This window comes from Dipodomys ordii, unplaced genomic scaffold, assembly GCF_000151885.1.
Source record: "Dipodomys ordii isolate 6190 unplaced genomic scaffold, Dord_2.0 Scaffold68, whole genome shotgun sequence".
Taxonomy (NCBI): domain Eukaryota; kingdom Metazoa; phylum Chordata; class Mammalia; order Rodentia; family Heteromyidae; genus Dipodomys; species Dipodomys ordii.
Window position 1 is genome coordinate 5,339,045 of NW_012267284.1, and position 21,054 is coordinate 5,360,098.

At 46.5% G+C, this 21,054-nt stretch overlaps 2 protein-coding genes across 2 annotated transcripts in view; one reads left to right on the forward strand and one right to left on the reverse strand.

Moving 5' to 3' along the window:
• Positions 1-5,724, forward strand: part of Daglb (diacylglycerol lipase, beta) — a 47,994-nt gene extending 42,270 nt beyond the window's left edge. The window contains exons 11-14 of the mRNA XM_013023396.1: positions 1,273-1,341; positions 1,851-1,923; positions 3,059-3,309; positions 3,415-5,724. Of these exons, the coding sequence (XP_012878850.1) occupies positions 1,273-1,341; positions 1,851-1,923; positions 3,059-3,309; positions 3,415-3,613 (592 nt within the window). The 3' untranslated portion in view covers positions 3,614-5,724. The remainder of the gene's footprint in view (positions 1-1,272; positions 1,342-1,850; positions 1,924-3,058; positions 3,310-3,414) is intronic.
• A 1,433-nt stretch (positions 5,725-7,157) lies between these two features.
• The window catches only part of Rac1 (ras-related C3 botulinum toxin substrate 1 (rho family, small GTP binding protein Rac1)), a 27,402-nt gene continuing 13,505 nt past the window's right edge, over positions 7,158-21,054 (reverse strand). Inside the window, exons 3-6 of the mRNA XM_013023397.1 lie at positions 20,634-20,751; positions 10,055-10,117; positions 9,092-9,251; positions 7,158-8,759 (exon numbers count right to left, since the gene is read on the reverse strand). Coding sequence (XP_012878851.1) covers positions 8,629-8,759; positions 9,092-9,251; positions 10,055-10,117; positions 20,634-20,751 — 472 coding nt within the window. The 3' untranslated portion in view covers positions 7,158-8,628. The remainder of the gene's footprint in view (positions 8,760-9,091; positions 9,252-10,054; positions 10,118-20,633; positions 20,752-21,054) is intronic.

Consider the following 21,054-nt stretch of genomic DNA (forward strand, 5'->3'; position numbering starts at 1 on the left):
ATACCATTTGGGGCTGGGAAGGTGGCTCAGTGGTAGAGTGCTTGCCTTGCATGCCTGAGGCCCTGGGTTCGATTCCTCAGCACCACATAAGCAAAACGAAAAAAGCCGGAAGTGGCACTGTGGCTCAAGAGGTAGAGCACTAGCCTTGAGCTGAAGAGCTGAGGGACAGCGCCCAGTCCCAGAGTTCAGGCCCCACGACCGGACCCCTCCCAAAAAAAAGAAACACCCAAACAGAAAGCTTAAGGAAAAGCAGAGAATAAGCTGGGCCCAATAGCTCACGCCTGTAATCCTAGCTACTCAGGAGGCTGAGATCTGAGGATCACAGTTCAAAGCCAGCCCAGACAGGAAAAGTCCATGAGACTCTTATTTCCAATTAACCACCAGAAAACTAGAAGTGGCACTGTAACTCAAGGTGGTAAAGCACTAGCCTTGCCAAAAGAGCTCAGGGGACAGTACTGAGACCAAAAAAAAAAAAAAAAGGCAAGAAAAGGAGAGTATGGGGGCTGGAAAGATGGCTCAGTGGTAGAGTGCTTGCCTTGCATGCATGAGGCCCTGGGTTCAATTCCTCAGCCCCACATAAGCAGAAAAAGCCAGAAGTGGTGCTGTGGCTCAAGTGGTAGAGCACTAGCCTTGAGCTGAAGAGCTGAGGGAAAAATAAATAAAAGCATTGGGCTAGGGGGAAAAAAAAAGAAAGAAAGAAAAGGAGAGTATGGCTAAGGCTACATGCATGTCCCTTTGTTTTGTTTTTTGTTTTTGTTGGTCGTGGGGCCTGAACTCTGGGCCTGGCGCTGTCCCTCAGCTCTTCAGCTCAAGGCTAGCGCTCTACCGCTTGAGCCACAGCGCCACTTCCTGTCCCTTTAGTCTCAACTGCTCAGGAGGCCGAGATAGGAGAATCACTTGAGCATAGGAATTTGGGCAGATCTGTCTTAACACAGAAAAACTATACATACCATGAGAACTTTCTGTTTGAATCAGCTTTGACATTATCTACATATGTATCACTCATTTTTCTGTGTGTGGCTGGACGAAGCTCTTTCCTTTCTGCCTGCTTATATTGTTTGCCAGTACACTAGGCCGCTCCCACCAGGAGGGGTGGCTGCATTGAAGGCACAGTGCAAGTACTCCATCATTCAGTGCTGGGGTATTTTCTCTGTTGAATGGGTGAGGGCTTCCACCGTGCCTGATCAGTGAGTTGCCCATCTCCCCTCTACTCGAGTCTCCCCTGTGACCACAAAACCAGACTAACTTAGCTTCTCTTGTTTGACCTTTCAGTAAGTCCCTCTATGAATACTCCCAGGACTTCATTGTGTCACTCATCCTAGGAAAGGATGTGATCCCCAGGTTGGTATGTGGGATGATTGGTTTGGTCTGGGGTTGGGGGAGGGTTGTTGTTGTTGTTGTTTTTTGGTTGATCGTGGGGCTTGAACTCTGGGCCTAGGCGCTGTCCCTCAGCTCTTTGCTTAAGGTGAGCGCTTTACCACTTGAGCCACAGCACCACTTCCAGTTTTCTGGTGGTTACTTTCCTTCCAGGGTTGGCTTTGAATTGCAATCCTCAGATCTCAGTTTCCTGACTAGCTAGAATTACAGGTGTGAGCTACTGACGCCTGGCTTTGGGGAGGGTTTTTGAAAGAAAACACCAAGCTGGGTGCCTGTAATCCTAGCTATTCAGGAAGCTGTGGTTCAAAACCAGCCCAGGCAGGAAAGTCTCTTGATTTAGCTACTAAAAAGCTAGAAGGGGAGCTGTGGCTCAAGTGATAGAGCACTAGCTGTCAACAAGAAATTTCAGGGACCAGCATAAAACAAAAATCCACCAAGTTCTGTGCCTCAGTGTCTGATCTTTTGTTAAACAGGCTTAGTGTGTCCAACATGGAAGATTTGAAGAAGAGAATCTTGCGAGTGATTGCTCACTGTAATAAGCCAAAGGTAATGTGGGTGCTGGGGTTGAGGGGGTCTATGGGAATTGGGAGGAGCAGCCTCTGGGGCCTAGTGCATGTTATGCTGTTGTTTGACATTCTCCTTCTGAACAGATTCGTGTCTAGGACTATGTGCTGCCTAAGGTAGAAAATGGCTACCTCAGACACAATACATGTAATTAGGAAAAGAAAGGAACCAGCCTTGTGTGCTGAAATGCCTTGCCTTCCACCATACTTCATCCTGCCTTGGGACAGACAGTATTCTGGTGCTCTTGGTTATATATTGTTCTCAGGTGTAGGAAATGAGGCCCTGGGTTCGATTCCTCAGCACCACGTAAGCAAAAAGAAAAAAGCCAGAAGTGGTGCTGTGGCTCAAGTGGTAGAGCGCGCTAGCCTTGAGCTGAAGAGCTGAGGGACAGCGCCCAGGCCCAGAGTTCAGGCCGCACGACCGGACCCAAAAAAAAAAAGGAAATAAGGCCGCCAAATACTGAGTTTAAGCGATTTATATGCTGCATGTCCATGGCTCACACCTATAATCCTTACTATTCTGGAGGCTGGGTTTTGGAGGATAGTAGTTGGAGGTCACCCTGGACAGAAGTTACCAAGATTTTTATCTCCAAAATAACCAGAAAATAACTGAGCTGGAGTTGTGATAGAAGGCCAACCAAGCAAGTACAACATACTGATTTCAAGCCTTCAGTAGCAGCAAAACAAAAAAACAAAAAACACCAAAGGATATCAGAATATTTACTCTGTGAATATTACAGTTGTCAAAATGATGATAGAAATGTAACTGAGTATTCATGCTTTTTGAATATGTGCAAGGCCCTGGGTTCAATGTCCAGCACCCTCATCCTCTTCCTCTCCCCAAAAGAGAAAAAAGAAAGTAGTATCTAATATGCTTAAGGTAAAGCTCATTTGCAAAATTGCCTGAAAAGAATTAAGGGTCATTTGTCTGGGCTGAAGATGTGATTTGGCCTACATGGCCATGGCTCTGGGATTAAGCCCTGGCACTGCCAAAGTGGGGGAAGGGGTTTAAATAGGGTTTCATAGCTCAAGAACCCCACAGGATACCTTAGGGTGCTGTACCTAGCACTCAGCATGAGGCAGAGACGCCACATTCTGTCCTGTGGTCCCACCTGCAGTACAAGATCCTGCTGCACGGCTGCTGGTACGAGCTGTTTGGAGGGAGCAGTTCTAATTGTGCAACCGAGCTGGATGGGGGAAGCCAGGGTGCACTGACACAGCCCCTTCTGGGGGAGCAGAGTCTGTTGGCGCGCTCTTCCTCAGCCTACAGCTTCTCCAGCGACTCCCCCCTGGACTCTTCCCCCAAGTACCCACCTCTGTACCCTCCTGGCAGGATCATCCACCTGGAAGAAGAGGGTGCCACAGGGAGGTGAGTGTCCCTTGTCTCTAGGGCTAGCCTGTGTGTGTATGTGTGTGACACAGAGGCTCCAGGTTGACGTTTTGCTAGCCAGCGTTGTTTTGTTTTTGTCTGAAGGTTTGGCTGCTGTTCTGCAGCTCAGTACAGGGCGAGGTGGGCCCATGAATCAGCATTTGGCAAAATTCTCATCGGCCCCAAGATGCTGACAGACCACATGCCCGACATCCTGATGAAGGCCCTGGCCAGCGTGGTGGCTGACAGGGGAGTCTGCCTCTCCTGTCCCAGCCAAGGAGGCTCAGATGCAGACATGGTGTGACCAGGCCTGTGGCACAGGGCTAACCCCCGCACCTGTTCTCAGGCTGACTTAAGGTGTGAGGAACTTCTATGAGGCCATCAGCAGGACTTCAGGGCTTTCAAATGACCGAGCAACGTATAGGAACTAAGTTTTCATAGTATTAACAGGCTCAGGAGTTGGGAGTGCACAGGCAGCTCCTGAGCCCGCACCATGCAGGAAGCCCTCCCACCCCCTTGGTCCATCTGCGAACTGCCTTAGAAGCGGGGGGATCCAACGGCGTTTGAAGACCCTCGGTGGATCTGTTGCCTCTCCCCTCAGGGTGTTGTCCTCAATCTATTTGGACAAGTCTGAACTTGGATGAAAGATGTGCACTATTTTTTTAACCAGGCCCTCCCCTGATTGAGGGTGTTAAGGGCAGCCCTGAGCTCCAGCCTGGAATGAAGAATGGAGGCAAGGAGAGCTCAGCTCTGCCCCCTCCCCACCCCCTCCCCCCAAGGCAGGAGATGATCCTATGGGAGCTGATCACCTCATCCTCATGCATTATTCTGGGCTGGAGGCCTGTCTGGCTCAGGGACAGCTATAGACTTTAATAAAGCACTTGCCCATCATTACATCTATCCAGTGTTCCCAGCAAGGCCTACTGGGTAGTTTCTACATTCATGTTTGAAGTAGGGTCTGTCTACTATAAACAAAAATGAAACATCTAAGTTTTCCTGGTGTTCTGGCTACAGACAGCACAAGTACTGGATTTCACCCACCAAAAGCCCAATGACAAAGATGTCTCTTAGAAGCTTAGACTTGTCCATCAGAATGGGGAAAGGATGAGCAGTAGCATGTCAGGGAGACACAGGAATGAGTCCCACAGGGGTGAGGGTGGAACGAGGTAAGATTGCCGAGGCTGTGAGTGGAGCTGAGGAAAGGGGAAGGCCTCCCTGGCTCCTCCCATTGAGCTCCAGGACCTCTGGGGCCCAAACAGCTTTGAGAAACCTTCAAAGGGAAACCATGTGGTATCACATGCCTATAGTCCGGGGATACTCAGGAGGCAGAAGCGGATGGAATGTTCTGGTTAGCCTGAATTACATGGTAAGATCATCTCCAACAACAACAAAACCCAAAATAAACCTTAAAAGACTTAAAAACCTGTAGGAGGCTTTTTTCAAAGCTCTGTTGGAATGCTCACAGCAGAATGCTACAAGGATCCCTCCAGTTCCTGCGCTTCCAGGGATGCGGGGGCGGGAGGGGTGTAAGGGGGGGCTGTGCACCTGCATCACCAAGACCACCCCCCAGTGTGTAGTGTGTTCCACCTCCAACCAGAGCACAAGACTGACAGTGACAAGTGACCAGAAGCTCCAAGTGATCCCGTTGCCGTGAGGACAGAGATCCGACCCCAGGAGGCGAAGAACTGAAACCATGAGGTCAGCAAGCATCACAGAAGTCAGAAAGTGGAGACAATGCACTTCCAGATGGAAGGACCACGGATAGCTGGACATCAACTTGATGACATGGAAGTTTATGAAGGAAGCAGTCAGCAAACCCTGATATCTTGGAAATTGCTAAGCAAGACAGTGGAAGAACTAGCTTCAGAAATCTGAAGCAAGATTGGAGGATCGTGGCTCAAGGCCAGTCAAGGTATAATTAAAGGCCTCCATCTCAAACCAGCTGGGTATTAGTAGAGCATACCTGTAATCTCAGCCAGCAGATGTGTAGGCACTAGGATGGTTGTGGTCTGAAGCTACACCCAGCAAAAAAGTACAAGTCCCTCTAATCAGTAAACTCAAGCAAAAATGGCTTAGGACATGGCTCAAGTAGCAGAATCCTTGCTGAGCCCCTAAGTTCAAACCCTAGTACCACTACAAAGAAATCTGAAAGGATTACCAACCTGGAAATTTAGACCCCACCTAAGAGCAGAATGGCTCTTGTCAAAGATCCCAGAACTCAAAAATACTTCCATTACACTTTCCAGAAGGCTACTCATTGAGAAAGATAAAATATGGGAATCTGTATGTAAGAAACAGAAGGTTAACATACAAGAAAGATGTGGTCATGTGACCAAGACTTAGGAAGATCAAAACATACCTCTTAAGATTCATTCATTTATTTAGTCAATCATGGGGCCTGAACTCTGGTCCTGGGTGCTGTCCCTCAGCTCTTCAGCTCAAGGCTAGCGCTCTACCACTTGAGCCACAGCACCAATTCTGGCTTTTTCTGCTTATGTGGTGCTGAGGAATTGAACCCAGGGCCTCACGCATTCAAGCACTCTACCACTGAGCCAACTTCCCAGCCCCCTCAAGACTTAAAGCCAGGCACTGGTGACTCACGCTTGTAATCCTAGCAACTCAGGAGGCTGAGATCCAAGGACCATAGTTTAAAGCCAGCCCAGGCAGGAAAGTGTGAGACTCATATCTCCAAAAACTTATTCAGAAAAAACTGGAAGTGGTGCTGTGGCTCAAATGGTAGAGCACTCGCCTTGAACACAAAGGCTTAAAGGACAGTGCCGAGGCCAAGTTCAAGCCCCAGCACCAACCAAAAAAAATTTTTTTAGATAAGCTGAAGGTTCAGCTCATTAAAAGCACACAGAAAACTAAGTTATCCCAAAGGAAACCAGAAGTAAAAGAAAGGAATGGTTATTATGGAGTAGTTTGCACAGTGACCAAATCAATGCTGAGATTCCACCGTGGCCTCCTTCCTAGAGGGCTGGATTGGAAGGAATCAAATGAAAAGCTTGTGGTTTATTACATGAGTGGGAGATAATAAAAAATGATAACCAGCTGCCAAGTGTTGCCTCTGTGGAGGGCAGGGGAAGACTGCTCCTTCTGGAACAAACTCAAAACACAATTCCCAGTACCGTCAAAAAAGGCAACTTTTATCACTTTCTTACTTGCCTTTGGTAAAAATTAAGTCTTAAAAATATAAGGAACCGCCTGGCGCTGGTAGCTCACGCCTGTAATCCTAGCTACTCAGGAGGCTGAGATCTGAGGATTGCGGTTCAAAGCCAGCCCGGGCAGGAGAGACAGTGAGACTCCTATCTCCAATAAACCACCAGAAAACCAGAAGTGGCGCTGTAGCTCAAGTGGTAGAGTGCTTGCCTTGAGCTGAAGAGCTGAGGGACAGCGCCCAGGCCCAGAGTTCAAGCCCCACTACCGACAAAAAACAAAAATATAAGGAACCTCAAGGGAAACCGAGTCTAGCATGATCTTTAGAGAGTAAAAGTTCAGGCTCCAGAAAGGATGTTAAGGTATAGTTTGTGCAGCCTCTGCCCTGCCAGGACTCCTGGAGTTCAGGTAGGTCTGAGGTGTGCATGCAGACTCACAGGTACACACGCATGAGCGCGTGTGTGTGCCCCAGCACGAGCATCTCCCCGTGAGCATCTCAACCAGTCAGCAGGCCTAAGTCCCTCAGGCCCCATTGTGCCGAGGTTGAGCCCTCCCAACTGTACCCAATGGCCTCTCCCACCCCTCCCGAGTGAAAGCAATTATCAACCCAGATTTAAAGTGAAACACACACACCAGGAGCTTATTCATCAAGTTCTAAAAAAAAAAAAAAAAACCCTCAAGTATCACCAGCATTATGATTCAATGATTTATTAAGTCATACATGCAAAACATACTGCTAACTGCATTAGCAAAAGATCAATGTAAAAACACTCCACAATTCTGCAACTGTCAATTTAAAAAATTTTTTGTTTTAGTGGTTGAAAGGTCCAACATTGTGCTCCTGCTGGCGAGTTAAGGTGTACAGAACTAGTCAGGACTAGTGGGTTACACAACTCAGACCCCGGGGAACACGGTGGGCGGAGCGCGGCAGGAAGTGTCCGCGTGGGGAGGGAGGGCCGGGATTAGTCACATGACAGTGCTGGCAATCTGGCAAGACAGTAAGTGATGTTAAGGTTCATAGTTTAAGAATATCTAAAATATTTTAAAAACCGTAAAGCTGCAACACATGATTTTTACACCTAAGTTACTAGAAAACTAAGGAAAGCACTTATTAGCTTTGAGTAAAGTAATGTGAAAACGGGAGTGCACTTTTGCTAATCTACGAAGGAAAAAAACTTCTAATGCATTATTTGAAAGATTTTATAGTACAAGTAGGAAGCATATTGCTCATTAAGAAGGGGATCTATAAGAAAAGCACTTCCTAAGTTAGCAAGGAGGGAATGACGAGTTCAAAGGTGAGTGCAATGCCCCATAGGGGGAGGGACGGCAGGTAGGATAAAGGAAACGTTTAAGACGAGACACTGGCAACGCTGACCTTCATCGTCTACTGTATCGGACAGAAATGAACCGTTAAAAACCTTTTCCTGTGACACTTCTTCAGCTGAATTACTCGTATACAAGGTAGTGTAAAGGAATCTCCACTTCAGACTTTGTCAAATACTGTCTTCATCCTGCCATCACGTCGTGTGTCACCACTCTGCCCAGTGCACTCACAACTAGAACAGAACACGTCATTAGAGGAAACACCACATGAGTCCTGTTCCGGTTCACCACACAAGTGAGGCAACTGATTTTTTTTAACTCACTACAGAATCAAAAAGACTGCTCTAAGGAGCTGAGTGTCACACGGCTCCTCCATGAGGACGTACAGTACAAGGTTAGGATGTGTTAATGGCAACATGGCGCGGAGGAGGTGCAGCGGCTCGCTGTTTGCCAGGCATGGGCCTACTGGGAGAGCCAGGTGCTTCTGGCAGCAGGTCTCCTCAGGGCCCAGCCAGGCCTTTTGACAGTTTAGTGCTTAGTGTTCTCAGCACAACACAACTTAGTTCAGAAGGTATTTTGGCAACTCTTAATCTGAGCAAAAGTAGGGGCTTTTGAAAATAAGGCTTTTAGAAGGTTTGTCATTTTAGGGCTAAATTTTAATAGAATGTGAGTTTGAACTCTTACATTTAAAAGAAAACCTAAAAATTACTGATTGGTTCAAAACGGTTTTATGGAAAATTAATCTGTAACAAAAACTTGGCATTGAGTGCGAAGGCTCCACTGTTTTTGAGCAAAGCGTACAAAGGGTCCCAGGGGCAGGAGCGAGAGGAGCACGGCCGTTTACAAGAGCAGGCATTTTCTCTTCCGTTTCTTGACGGGGGGTGGGCAGAGAACCGCACGGATAGCTTCGTCAAACACTGTCTTGAGGCCTCTCTGGGTAAGAGCCGAGCACTCCAGGTATTTTACAGCACCTGTGGGGAAATGCCATCACACGGTTGATACTACCCGACTCTTCTGGTCCCCAATGGCACAAATGGCAGGCAGCAAGCCCCAGCCCTGGCACCTTCTGCACAAGCAGCATGGCACAGCCAACCCAACTCTGCTTCTGCCTCCCCAAGGCTAACACAGAGACCACAGGGGCCCCCCAAAACCAATCCAGCCCTGAGTAGAAAGGAGGTGCTACTGCACCATAGAACAATACACGTGATAAATGCAGGATTTCCTAGCATTCCTAAAGTCACAGGTTCAATCCCCACCACACCAAAAATAACAACAAAACCCAACTAGGTGGGATTGTTCATACCAATCTCCTTAGCCATGGCTAACCCCTGCGGGTAGGTGATGGGCGTCAGCTTCTTCTCCTTCAGCTTCTCAATCGTGTCTTTATCATCCCTAAGGTCGAGTTTTGTTCCCACTAGGATGATGGGGGTGTTGGGACAGTGGTGTCGCACTTCTGGATACCACTAGAGAGGTTAGGGAAAGAATGAGGCTGTAACATCTCCCTCCACTCTACCACCAGGTTGCAGCCCCCAGCCCACATGCACGTCCCACCTTCTACACAGCAAGACAGACCCCCAAGATGAAGGATGTGAAGAACAGGCACCCAGGTCACAGGAGGAAAGAAGGGGTGAATGAGAGAGTACCCCAAAAGGAAAGTCACTTTGTTGTGGGGAAAACAAGTCCCAACTCTTATTAGGACATGTCAGAAAATTCATCATCTCTCAGGGATGTGACCTGTGCATCTGCTACCACACCGGGGTCTGTCACTTGTTTCCCCTAGCGTGGGAAAAGATACTGGAGTCGAAAATAATCGGATACCAGGCATCAGTGGCTCACAGCTGTAATCCTAGCTACTCAGGAGGCTGAAATCTGAGGATCCTGGTTCAAAGCCAGCCCAGGCAGGAAACTCCGTGAGACTCTTATCTCCAATAAACCACTCAAAAATCCAGAAGTGGAGCTGTAGCAAGTGGTAGAGTGCTCACCTTGAGCTGAAGAGCTGAGGGATAGCACCCAGCCCCAGAGTTCAAGCCCCATGACCAATAAAAAAGAAAGAAAGAAAATAATCGGACAACTCAAAATTGGTGAGGAACACCTGTCCTCCACGTGGCACACAGCTCTATCAGTCCACAGCCACTGTACTTAGAAGGAAGAAGACTACTAAAACCAATTTAAATAATAAACTTACTAGCAGTAAACAGCATCTCATTTTTAAAAAATTTCTTTCTGATACTATGTAGCAACATGTACCCTTTAAACCCCCACTTACCTTTGCACGGACATTTTCAAATGATGCAGGACTCACAAGGGAAAAGCAAATTAAGAATACATCCTGTAACAAGGAAACACAGAATCATTCAGAAAATGATCTGAGCATGGAGAATACACTTCTAACTGCTGGCAGGCCACGTGCCTGTTGCCGCCCTCAGCCCTCCAGGATCAGCGCGCTTGGGGCAGTGGGTGACTTGTGGGAAGGGGAAGCAGAAGAAGCTATCTGAGGCTGAGGAGGCACCAACCAGCTCCCACTCAGCCTCCTTCCTTCCATCATGCTGTTTGCAGCCAGAAATCCAATTATCTGTTATGAGCATGCAAAAGTGGTACTCTGTAAAACTGTGGTCTCCCAGCTTCCCCAAAGCAGATCCAATTTAAAAGCCCTACTAAGCTCCTTTATAGGTTAAGTTCAACATGTTTAGATTTAGATTTTCACTAGCTCAGAATAAATGCTTGTTAGTCGTTGGCACAAAGTGGGGACTCAACTGGTTTGCTACCTAGGCCCTTCCCTCTTTCCCCGGGGGAGCTTAGCGTGTGGAAGGGATGCCACCCGATGATGACAAGTGCCAACCACCCTGGCACTGTTGCCACTCCTCAAACATAGCTAGGCCTCTGAGCTGGCCTGCAGGCAGCTATTTCTGAAATAGTTACAGAGGAAAAGCATACTGACTACACATTTGGAGAGAATTTTTAGCTACACGTGAGTTTTCCTCCCATCTGTTAAAAGTAAAAAATCTTTTCGTGTATTAAAAAATGCCCAACAGTGTCTAAACTGCTAAGCTTATAAAACACATCCCCAGACAGAGGTGAAATGCACACAACTCCCAACCTAGTGCTTTAAACCATGCAACTGGTATCATGTATCTGAAAAGGAAACATCCCACACAACAGCTTTTTATAAATGACATTGTTTAAATGTTGGTGCATGCACAAGCTTGACCAAGAATCACCACAGCATCCAAGTTGATTCCAACCCCTCTGAAGCACAGCTGGGTTAACTCACCAGCACCGCCCCGCTGCCCCAGACAGCCCACCACACAGGACACCGCAGCAGAGAGAGAAGGCCTGGCAGTAAGGTTAGTCTGCCCCAGCTCAGCACATGGCCACCCCCATGTTCTCCGCACCACACGAGCGGGGCCTCCACTAGTCCCTCCTGTCACTTGGAAGGAGGGAGCAGCAGTTTGGAACCTGCTTTAATCAAGCTGGTAGGTAAACTATTACGCTCCAACAAAAGCTCATTTCATCAAGCAAAACCCCTCCTTGAGTGAGTTAAGATATAAAACACTCAAGGAAGCTGAGGCTTAGTAAGGATCCCTCGGGAAACTAAGTGAAATGAGAGAACAGATAAAGCTTGAGGCTGAAGTCGATTGAAAGTGTTACATACGGCAATCGGCTTGTCTTTGCCCCTGGAGGGAATATCCTTACCATACGTGTCTCCAACCTAGTAATGCATGAGAACTTTAAGGTCAGTACAAACTGAGGAAAATGGTAAAAGATGTCATTCTTTCCTTATCAAAACCCCAAACCCTGTAATGACATAAAACATCTTCAATGCCAAACTCCATCAATCCAATGGTGAAAGGGCACATCCCCCTGCGCAGTTTACCAATAGTTAAATCAGGCAAACACTGCGCGTGCAACAGCAGTGCCCTGCGCACTGAGGCAGTGCTGGCCAGATCATGAACACATTCCACAGAGACGGCCATGTGCCCCACGTGCTGCTGCTGGCATCACAGTAACAGGCACACCTTCAAAGCGCTCCTTACAAACAAAAAGGCCACGGGGCTGGGAAGGTAGCTCAGTGGTAGAGTGCTTGCCTTGCATGCATGAGGCCCTGGGTTCGATTCCTCAGCACCACATAAACAAAAAGAAAAAAGCCAGAAGTGGCATTGTGGCTCAAGTGGTAGAGCGCTAGCCTTGAGCTGAAGAGCTGAGGGACAGCGCCCAGGCCCAAAGTTCAGGCCCCATGACTGGACCCAAAAAAACAAACAAGAAAGGCCAAACACTTCAAGAACCAGAAAGGCGTCTGTTTGTGACACTTCTACAAGACAGACTGAGGGCCCTTCCTGAGAGCTAGGAAGTCCATACTACATGAATATTACAGTCTCTTATGCAGAAGCTCTTCCTGTCCTCCCCCTGGTTCTGGGACTGTGGGTTGAACAATGTTGCTCAAACTTAGGACCTTTGGTCCCTTTGAAGATTTGGTAAGACTACCCCTAGTGACAAGGTTAAGAAGTGATCACACCGGATGCCAGTGGCTCATGCCTGTAATCCTAGCTACTCAGGAGGCTGAACTCTGAGTATCTCGGGTCAAAGCCAGCCAGGAGAGGAAAGTCCATGAGACTCTTATCTCCAATTAACTAAGTGGTAGAGCACTCTCTCCTTGAGCTGAAGAGCTCAGGAACAGCGCCCAGGCCAAGTTCAAGCCGCACAGCTGACCAAAAAAAGAAAGAAAAGGAAAAAAGTGATCACATTTTCATCTTTTATCCCACTACTTCCTATTCATTTCTTTGTTCCAATGAAAATCAACAGAGGAGCTGGCACAAGTGGTTGATGCCTGTAATCCTAGCTATTCAGGAGACTCAGATGTAAGGATCCAGGTTTCAAGTCAGTCAAGGCAGGAGAGACTCTTAGCTCCACTTAACCTCCAAAAAGCCAGAAGTGGAGCTGTGGCTCCAGTGATAGAGCACCAGCCTTGAGTGACAAAGGCTAAGGACGAGAGAGCCCCAGCCTTGAGTTCAAGCCCTAGTACGGGCACAAAGAAAGGCGGGGGGGAGCGGCTGTGAAGGTGGTTCAGTGATACAGTGCTTGCCTTGCATGCATGAAATCCTGGGTTTGATTCCTCAGCACCACATAAACAGAAAAAAAAGCCAGAAGTGGTGCTGCGATTCAAGTGGTAGAGGGCTAGCCTTGAGCTGAAGAGCTGAGGGACAGCGCCCAGGCCCAGAGTTCAAGCCTCATAACTGACAAAAAAAAAAAAAAAAAAAAGGGGGAAGCACAAACAGAAGTCTAAATTAGCCTGGGCATAATTGAGACCTTATCTCAAAAATAATGCAAAAAGAGTGTGGAAAAGTGACTGAAGTAGGTGCCTGCTTAGCAAGAAACAAGCCCTGGTTCAGTCTCCAGCATCATCAATAAATTAATAAATACCAACACAGAACTCTTAGGAAAATGGCACATGAGAAATTGAGTTAACTTCATCTCACTCAAGCTTCTCTGATTTATAATTCAAAGAGAAGATTTGTTTCTTTTACTATCAGGGTTTGATCTGTGGCTATTTTAAAGACCCGTCCTCCCAAGGGCTTGATATAGGGCGGGTCTTCACTGTGACACAAACTCAGTGGGACCATTCTCAAACAGTAACCTGTAGCCACATTTGTGGTGCCGCCTTAGTGCTGAGAACATTGTTCTGGATGAGAAGCTGTGTACCATGGGAGCCTCCTGTCCTGCACATGCACTACACCATCTGCCTGTTCCTTCCTTCTTCCCTTTCTTCCCCTGCTCTAAATATAGCTTTCCTAAAACATATCTGCTTCCTATGCTTGTTTTCTTCCATCAAGTCCTCTGACTGGCCTTTCCTGACACAGATGCTCCCAAGGCTCTGCTGGCCAACCTTGGCTAAGGCTGCGCTTGTCACACTGCACTCCCCTGGAGCCCGTCTCCCATCCAGGGTCTCTCACTTTCCTGTCTCATGTGCCTCTCTTCACTAGCCCTTCCTTCCTGTGGACTCAAGCATTACTTTCCTCAGGCCTCCTCACCATTTCTAACGTTATCAGTTTTCAATGACTCTATGACACTCCCTTCTCATTGGTCAAAAAGAATAGTTAGGGCTGGGAAGGTGGCTCAGTGGTGAGCGCTTGCCTTGCATGCATGAGGCCCTGGATTCGATTCCTCAGCACCACATAAGCTGAAAAAGCCAGCAGTGGTGCTGTGGCTCAAATGGTACAGCTCTCGCCTTGAGCTGACCAAAAAAAGAACAAAAAAGTATAGTCAGAGGGACTGAGGGCATGGCTCAAGTGGTAGAACATCTGCCTGGCAAGCTCAAGAGTGCAGCCAGATGTTTGTTGCACCCAATATTTAGTTAGGGAAGTCAACCACAGGAAAAAATACTGTACAAGTCCTCTGATAAGAAGTATCTAGATTTGTTTCTTTTGTATGTTCTTCCCCCGCGGTATAACCTGTTTTCACTGTATTTAATTCCGGTGCCCTGCATCTTGTATGTACATTTTTCTAATTTGGGGAGGGGAAGGGAAATAACAGTATGTTGAAATAAGAATACAGGTTGAGGGCTGGGAAGGTAGCTCAGCGGTAGAGTGCATGCCTTGCAAGCATGAGGCCCCTGGGTTCGATTCCTCAGCACCACATAAACAGAAAAAGCCGGAAGTGGCGCTGTGGCTCAAGTGGTAGAGCACTAGCCTTGAGCTGAAGAGCTGAGGGACAGCGCCCAGACCCAGAGTTCAGGCCCCATGACCGGCAAAAAAAAAAAAAAAAATACAGGTTGACCCATTGTCTTTACAGCTTGGGGCGGGAGAGAAGTTGGGGAGGTGGGGAGGGAAGGGATGGTAGGGGGAAAACAAAGGAGAGGGTAACAGTGCTCTGTAGGAAGTGTACTTATTACCTTATTCATGTAACTGCAACCCCTTTGCACAGTATCTTTACAACAAAAAATATATATTAAAAAAGAAGTATCTAAAAGTAATTTTTTAAACAAAGGAGGCTAACAATGTTCCACAAGAAACATACTCATTACCTTACTCATGTAACTGTAACTCCTCTGTACAACATCTTTACAATAAAACAAAATTTAAAAGAAGAAGAAGAAAAAAAAGAGTGCAGCCAGAGCAATTCTACCTGCTCCCAGCCCTCAACCGGTCATCTGGCCATCTACAAAATGAGCTACTTTACTACTAGTAGACTGGGCAAAGGTCCAGATGATTGAAACCTGAACTCCAAATGCAGAGTAGTTCATTTCATTTATTCTCATCCAAACCTTTTTGCACCTGGACTTTATTTTCAAGCTTAGTTTTTGTTTTGGGGGTTGTGTGTGTGTTGGTACAGAGGCCTAGGCACTTACAGGCCTAGGCACTGTATCTGAGCTTTTTTTTAACCCAAGGCTAGTGCTCTATCACTTGAGCCACAGCTCCAGTTCCAGCTTTTTTTTTTTGGGGGGGGGGTCTGGTTGTGGGGCCTGAACTCTGGGCCTGGGCGCTGTCCCTCAGCTCTTCAGCTCAAGGCTAGCGCTCTACCACTTGAGCCACAGCGCCACTTCTAGCTTTTTTCATTTTGCTTATGTGGTGCTGAGGAATCAAACCTAGGGCCTCATGCATGCAAGGTAAACACTCTACCACTGAGCCATCTTCCCAGCCCCCAGTTCCAGCATTCTTGGTGCTTAATTGGAGATGAGTCACAGGAACTTTCCTGCCAGGGCTGGCTTTGAACTGTGATCTGCAGATCTCTGCCTCCTGAGGAGCTCAGATTACAGGTGTGAGCCACTAAGCACCCAGCATTTTACTTTATTTTGATATAGGTATCCTATGTATAGGGAAAAGGATCAGGATATACACCCATGGTGAAGAAAATGCAAAACTAAAAAAGGGTGCACATGTGTTAACAGCGAGGGACTGACAATAAAGCAGCTCAGGAAAAAGAAAAGCAGTTCCTGATTTCTGGAATCTAGCCTGGTGCCTACTATGTCACCATGGCCAGAGTACCACCACCAGACAAGGCCCCCATGTGACCATGCTCAAGAGGGCCAAAAGAAAATGAAAAGTAAAAGAGTATTTCATTGTCTTCTGCAACCCAAGGTCACTATGTAAACTACAAAATCCCCATGCACACCTCAGCCAGTGTGGACAACCAGGTAACAGTTAACAGCCTCTGTCTGGCTTTGCTTCCCTACCCTCCAGATAAGACTTCTTAAACCACACAATCAACACAACTCTTTTTGCTTCCTGATGGCGCTCATCCAGAGAAAACCCATATTATTTTGAGCCCTGTGCCCTACAATCACACAGCACAGACCCCAGGGTTCTCTTTCTTGGCAAAGAGCAACAAACCCAAATCTATTTAACTACAGATGTACTCCTAGTGACCCTGTCAGGCTGCTTCTAGTAGCCAACTTAAAAAAAGCTGAAGCCACCTGAAAATCTGAATGTATACAACTGCCTAGTCCCATTCAATATTTATGAACCTTGAAATCAGTACACAAGGAAGATGAAAAACACTAGCACAACACTCTAGGATTCTGGCTGACCCTTCACAGAGACCCAGCACTCCAGCAGGAGACTGAACCCTGAGGGGAAGCACACAGTACAGGCCTTGTGCCATTAATGACATGCTATCCTTGAACAGGACACTGACCTACCTTGATTTTCAGTAGTCAACCAAACTTACCTTCTAAAGAGAAAATGAACACTACTTTTTGAAGGATAGAAAAGCCCTCTGCATTATTTGACTTAAAAAATAAAACCCGGGCTGGGAAGGTGGCTCAGTGGTAGAGCGCTTGCCTTGCATGCTTGAGGCCCTGGGGTTTGATTCCTCAGCACCACATAAGCAGGGAAAAAAAAGCCGGAGGTGGCGCTGTGGGCTCAAGTGGTAGAGTGCTAGCCTTGAGCTGAAGAGCTGAGGGACAGCGTCCAGGACCAGAGTTCAGGCCCCACGACTGGATCCAAATAAATAAATAAATAAAACCCTCCAGAGCTGGGAAGGTGGCTCAGTGGTAGAGTTCTTGCCTTGCATGCATGAGGCCCTGGATTCCATTCCTAATACCACATAAACAGAAATAGCGAGAAGTGGTGCTGTGGCTCAGGTGGTAGAGCACTAGCCTTGAGCTGAAGAGTTGAGAGACAGTGCCCAGGCTCAAAATTCAGGCCCCCACGACCAACTAAATAAATACAAAAATAAATAATAAGCCAGGTGCCAGTGGGGTTCACGCCTGTAATCCTAGTTACTCAGGAGACTGAGATCTGAGGATCGCCATTCAAAACCAGCCCAGGCAGGAAAGTCTGTGAGACTCTTATCTCCAATAAACAACTAGAAAACTGAAAGTGGTGCTGTGGCTCAAGCGGCAGAATGCACACCTTGAGCTGAAGAGCTGAGGGATAGCGCCCAAGCCCAGAGTTCAAGCCCCAGGACAGACCAAAAGATAAACAAACAAATAAATAATAAAACCCTCCAAGGCAATTTCAATGGGAAATGACTAACTGCTTGCTACCTTTTGGAGAAGTGGAAATTAATGACTTAAACTGATTTTACCTAGTTACATAGAATGACCCTGTGACACAGAATTGCTACCATCAGGAATCATACCTTCTACCTGGCCCTTCAGGAATGAGGCTAATCAGTTTTGGTTTGGCCACATAAACAGCCCAAACAAAGAGCTCAAATTACAGACCACAGTCCATTCAGCACAAAGTTTATGGGTTTCCCTGATATCGACTCTATGGTGGCCTTCCAACTAAGGCACCCACAAATAACCCACAGGTGAAAAAAGATGCAGACATAACATGTACTTGGCAGACCCACTCCTCTTGGTAGAATGGTGTGGCCCAAAGGAATGAGATCTTCCAGGCCCTAGCCTTTGAGCATTTGGGGCCTGCCCTTTAGTTGCCAAAATACTTATCTCTGAAGAGTCCAGACAGATATGTTTTTAACTGCCAGCTGGGAGTTCTCTCTCCTCCACTTACCCTCCAATTCTGGAACTTGGTATATTACCATAATCAGTTATAGACCTGTCTATTGGCTACTTGGAAGCAAGTAGCGTTACTCCTTTCTTGTTCCTCAGCTGTTTTTTACAGAAAACAAGTTCACTACCACACACAGAAAGGACATTAAATTAAAGCTGTATGGAGACAACACCAACTTTGACTTCTGGCCTCACACACTATAGCTCTAGCCAATCTAAGAACAGTCCAACATACTATCAGAGCTCCTCTGCACAAAGTGGGACTGCTGCCAAGTCACCTTAGACTAGTGAGTGATGACTCCCTTAGAAAAAAAGGCCTCACCCTACCAAGCACTTCTTGAGTCACAGAGTAAGGTAGCTCTGATTTCTCAGAAGTGATGCCACACCCTTCTAGGAACACCCAGGACTGGAGATTTCTATTGTATCAACCACTGTTGTTTTTTTGTCTGTCCAGGGGCCTGAACTCTGGGCCTGGGCACTGTCTCTTAGCTCTTCAGCTCAAGGCTAGCGCTCTACCATTTAAGCCACAGCACCACTTTCGGACTTTTCTGCTTATGTGGTGCTGAGGAATGGAACCCAGGACCTCATGCATGCAAGGCAAGCACTCTACCACTGAGCCACCTTCCCAGCCCCCAACCACTGCTTTTAAATCCACTTGAAATTCAAGCTGGGCGCTGATGTCTCATGCCTGTAATCCTAGCTACTCAGGAGGCTGAGATCTGAGGATCGCAGTGTCAAAGCCAGCCCGGGCAGGAAAGACCGTGAGACTCCTATCTCCAATAAACCATTAGAAAACTGGAAGTGGTGCTGTAACTCAAGTGGTAGAGTGCTCGCCTTGAGCTGAAGAGCTGAGAGACAGCGCCCAGGCCCAGAGTTCAAGCCCCACAACTGACAAAATTAAAACAAAACAAAACAAAAAATTGAACTATTCAGTGCCCATTTAGGAGAGAAGAGTTTCCCAAGATATTGACACAATTTTAGTCACTTGGAGATTATGGGCAATTTTTTTTTTTTGGGTTGGTCATGGGGATTGAACTCTGGGCCTGGGTGCTGTCCCTCAGCTCTTCTTCAGCTCAAGGATAGTGCTCTACCTCTTGAGCCACAGTGCCACTTCCGTTTTCTGAGTGGTTAATTGAAGATAAAAGTCTCAGAGACTTTCCTGCCTGGGCTGGCTTTGAACCAACCATGATCCTCAGATCTCAGCCTCCTGAGTAGCTAGGATTATAGGTGGGAGCCACTGACACACAGCTATGGGCAGATTTTTAATAAACAGTTAATTTTTAACTATAGATTAACTGAAAAACCTAATAAACAGTTAATTTTTAACTATAGATTAACTGAAAAACCACTCAACTCAAACCTCCCAAGTAGTATAGTTTTGTTTATTTAGCACTGTTTACCGAAGTTCAAGTAAAGGATAACAAGCAAAACTCTTCAAGGCAGACTATACTAGGCAACACTTCCAGCAGGAAATAAAGGCATGTCTAAAAATTCGGATCGATAAGCAGAAGTTCATTTTTTAAAAAATTTTAAAAGGGCTGGATATGTGGCTCATGTAAAATGGCTGTTTAGCAACCTCAAGGCCCTGAGTGTTCAAAACCTTCTATGATTTAAAAAAAAGAAAAAAGAAAAAGAAAACAAGAATTAAGGATTAGAATATCAGCTCTCAGTAACAAGAGTACACTATGTGCCAAGGAGCTCTGTGTGTTGCATGTATTAACTCATCTTATCCTAGGAGCAAACAGGAAAAACCAGAGACACAAAAAACTACCCAAGATCACACAGGTAGAAACTACCCAAGATCACACAGGTAGAAGTGTGAGGGCAGGATCTTGGTCTGCTGCCCCTCATGCAGATTTAAGTCTAGCTTCAGTCAGTCAGTTATTCTGTCTAAATTTGTTTTAGTTTTGTTTTTGGTCATGGGGCTTGAACTCTAGGCCTGGGCACTGTCCTTCAAATCAAAGCTAGCGCTCTACCACTTGAGCACCACTTCCTACAATTGTTTTTAAACACCATTTTCTTTGGATTGACCACGATGGGGCCTCATGCATGCTAGGAAATGCCCTATCACTTAGTCACATCCTGGCTCTAAAATGTAAATGAAGAGGGGCTGGGAAGGTGGCTCAGAGGTAGAGTGCTTGCTTTGCATGCATGAAGCCCTGGGTTCGAAGCCTCAGCACCACATAAGCAGAAAAGGTTGGAAGTGGTGCTGTGGCTCAAGTGGTAGAGCGCTAGCCTTGAGCTGAAGAGCTGAAGGACAATGCCCAGGCCAAGTTCAGGCCCCACGACTGACAATAAAATAAATAAAATGAATGAAGAGTAGGGCCAGGCAGCTGTGACTCATTAAGTCCTAGCTACTCAGAAGGCTGAGATCTGAGACTTCAGATTCAATGCCAGCTTGGGCAGATAAATCTGAGAGATTCTTATCTCCAATTAACCAGCAAAAACCAGAAATGGACACACAGCAAATGGCAGAGCACCAGCCTTAAGCAAAAAAGCTAAGCAGGCCCTGATTCTGTAGCATGAACTCCTCTCAAAGCAAACGCTCTTCAAACTGTCCCCCCGAGTTCAGTTCAAGCCCCAGAATCTACATACACAAGCCTCTACCACCCCCCAAAAAAAGGACTGGTTTTCAAAAAGAAAAATCAGACAACAATTGTTTCTATATTTGTCCTAAAACTAAATAAAAGATGTAAAATGCAGAGGCCAAGTAACTGTCAAGAGGTAAAAATCTGGCTTTTATCTATAGAGGTATTTTTCTGACCTTACATTATTTTTTTCTACTTAACAAACCCAAATCAAGGTAATGTAAGGAAATCTGTAGATGTGCATTAACGAGACATTCATGAACTGCAAACTATGAGACACATCAAAAATCTGTTGTGATCCTTACTGTTTGCGGATATGAGAGGGGACGTAATCTGTCATAATCTTCTTGTCCAGCTGTATCCCATAAGCCCAGATTCACTGGCTTTCCATCTACCATAACATTGGCAGAATAGTTGTCAAAGCTGTAGAATGACATGAAAATGGTTAGTCACAGATAAGGGACCAAAGCTACTGTTCCTATGGACAAAACCAAACTGGAGTGAGAGAGGTGGCATTTTTTTACAGTAAAATGTTAAACTGAAGTTCAAAGACAAATGAGAAGGAACTAATATATTTTATTTATAAGAATTTCCATCAGTATAAAAATGTTTCAGTATGAAAATAAGCAAGAGATTTTTTTTTTTTTTGTCGGTCGTGGGGCTTGAACTCTGGGCCTGGGCACTGTCCCTCAGCTCTTCAGCTCAAGGCGAGCGCTCTACCACTTG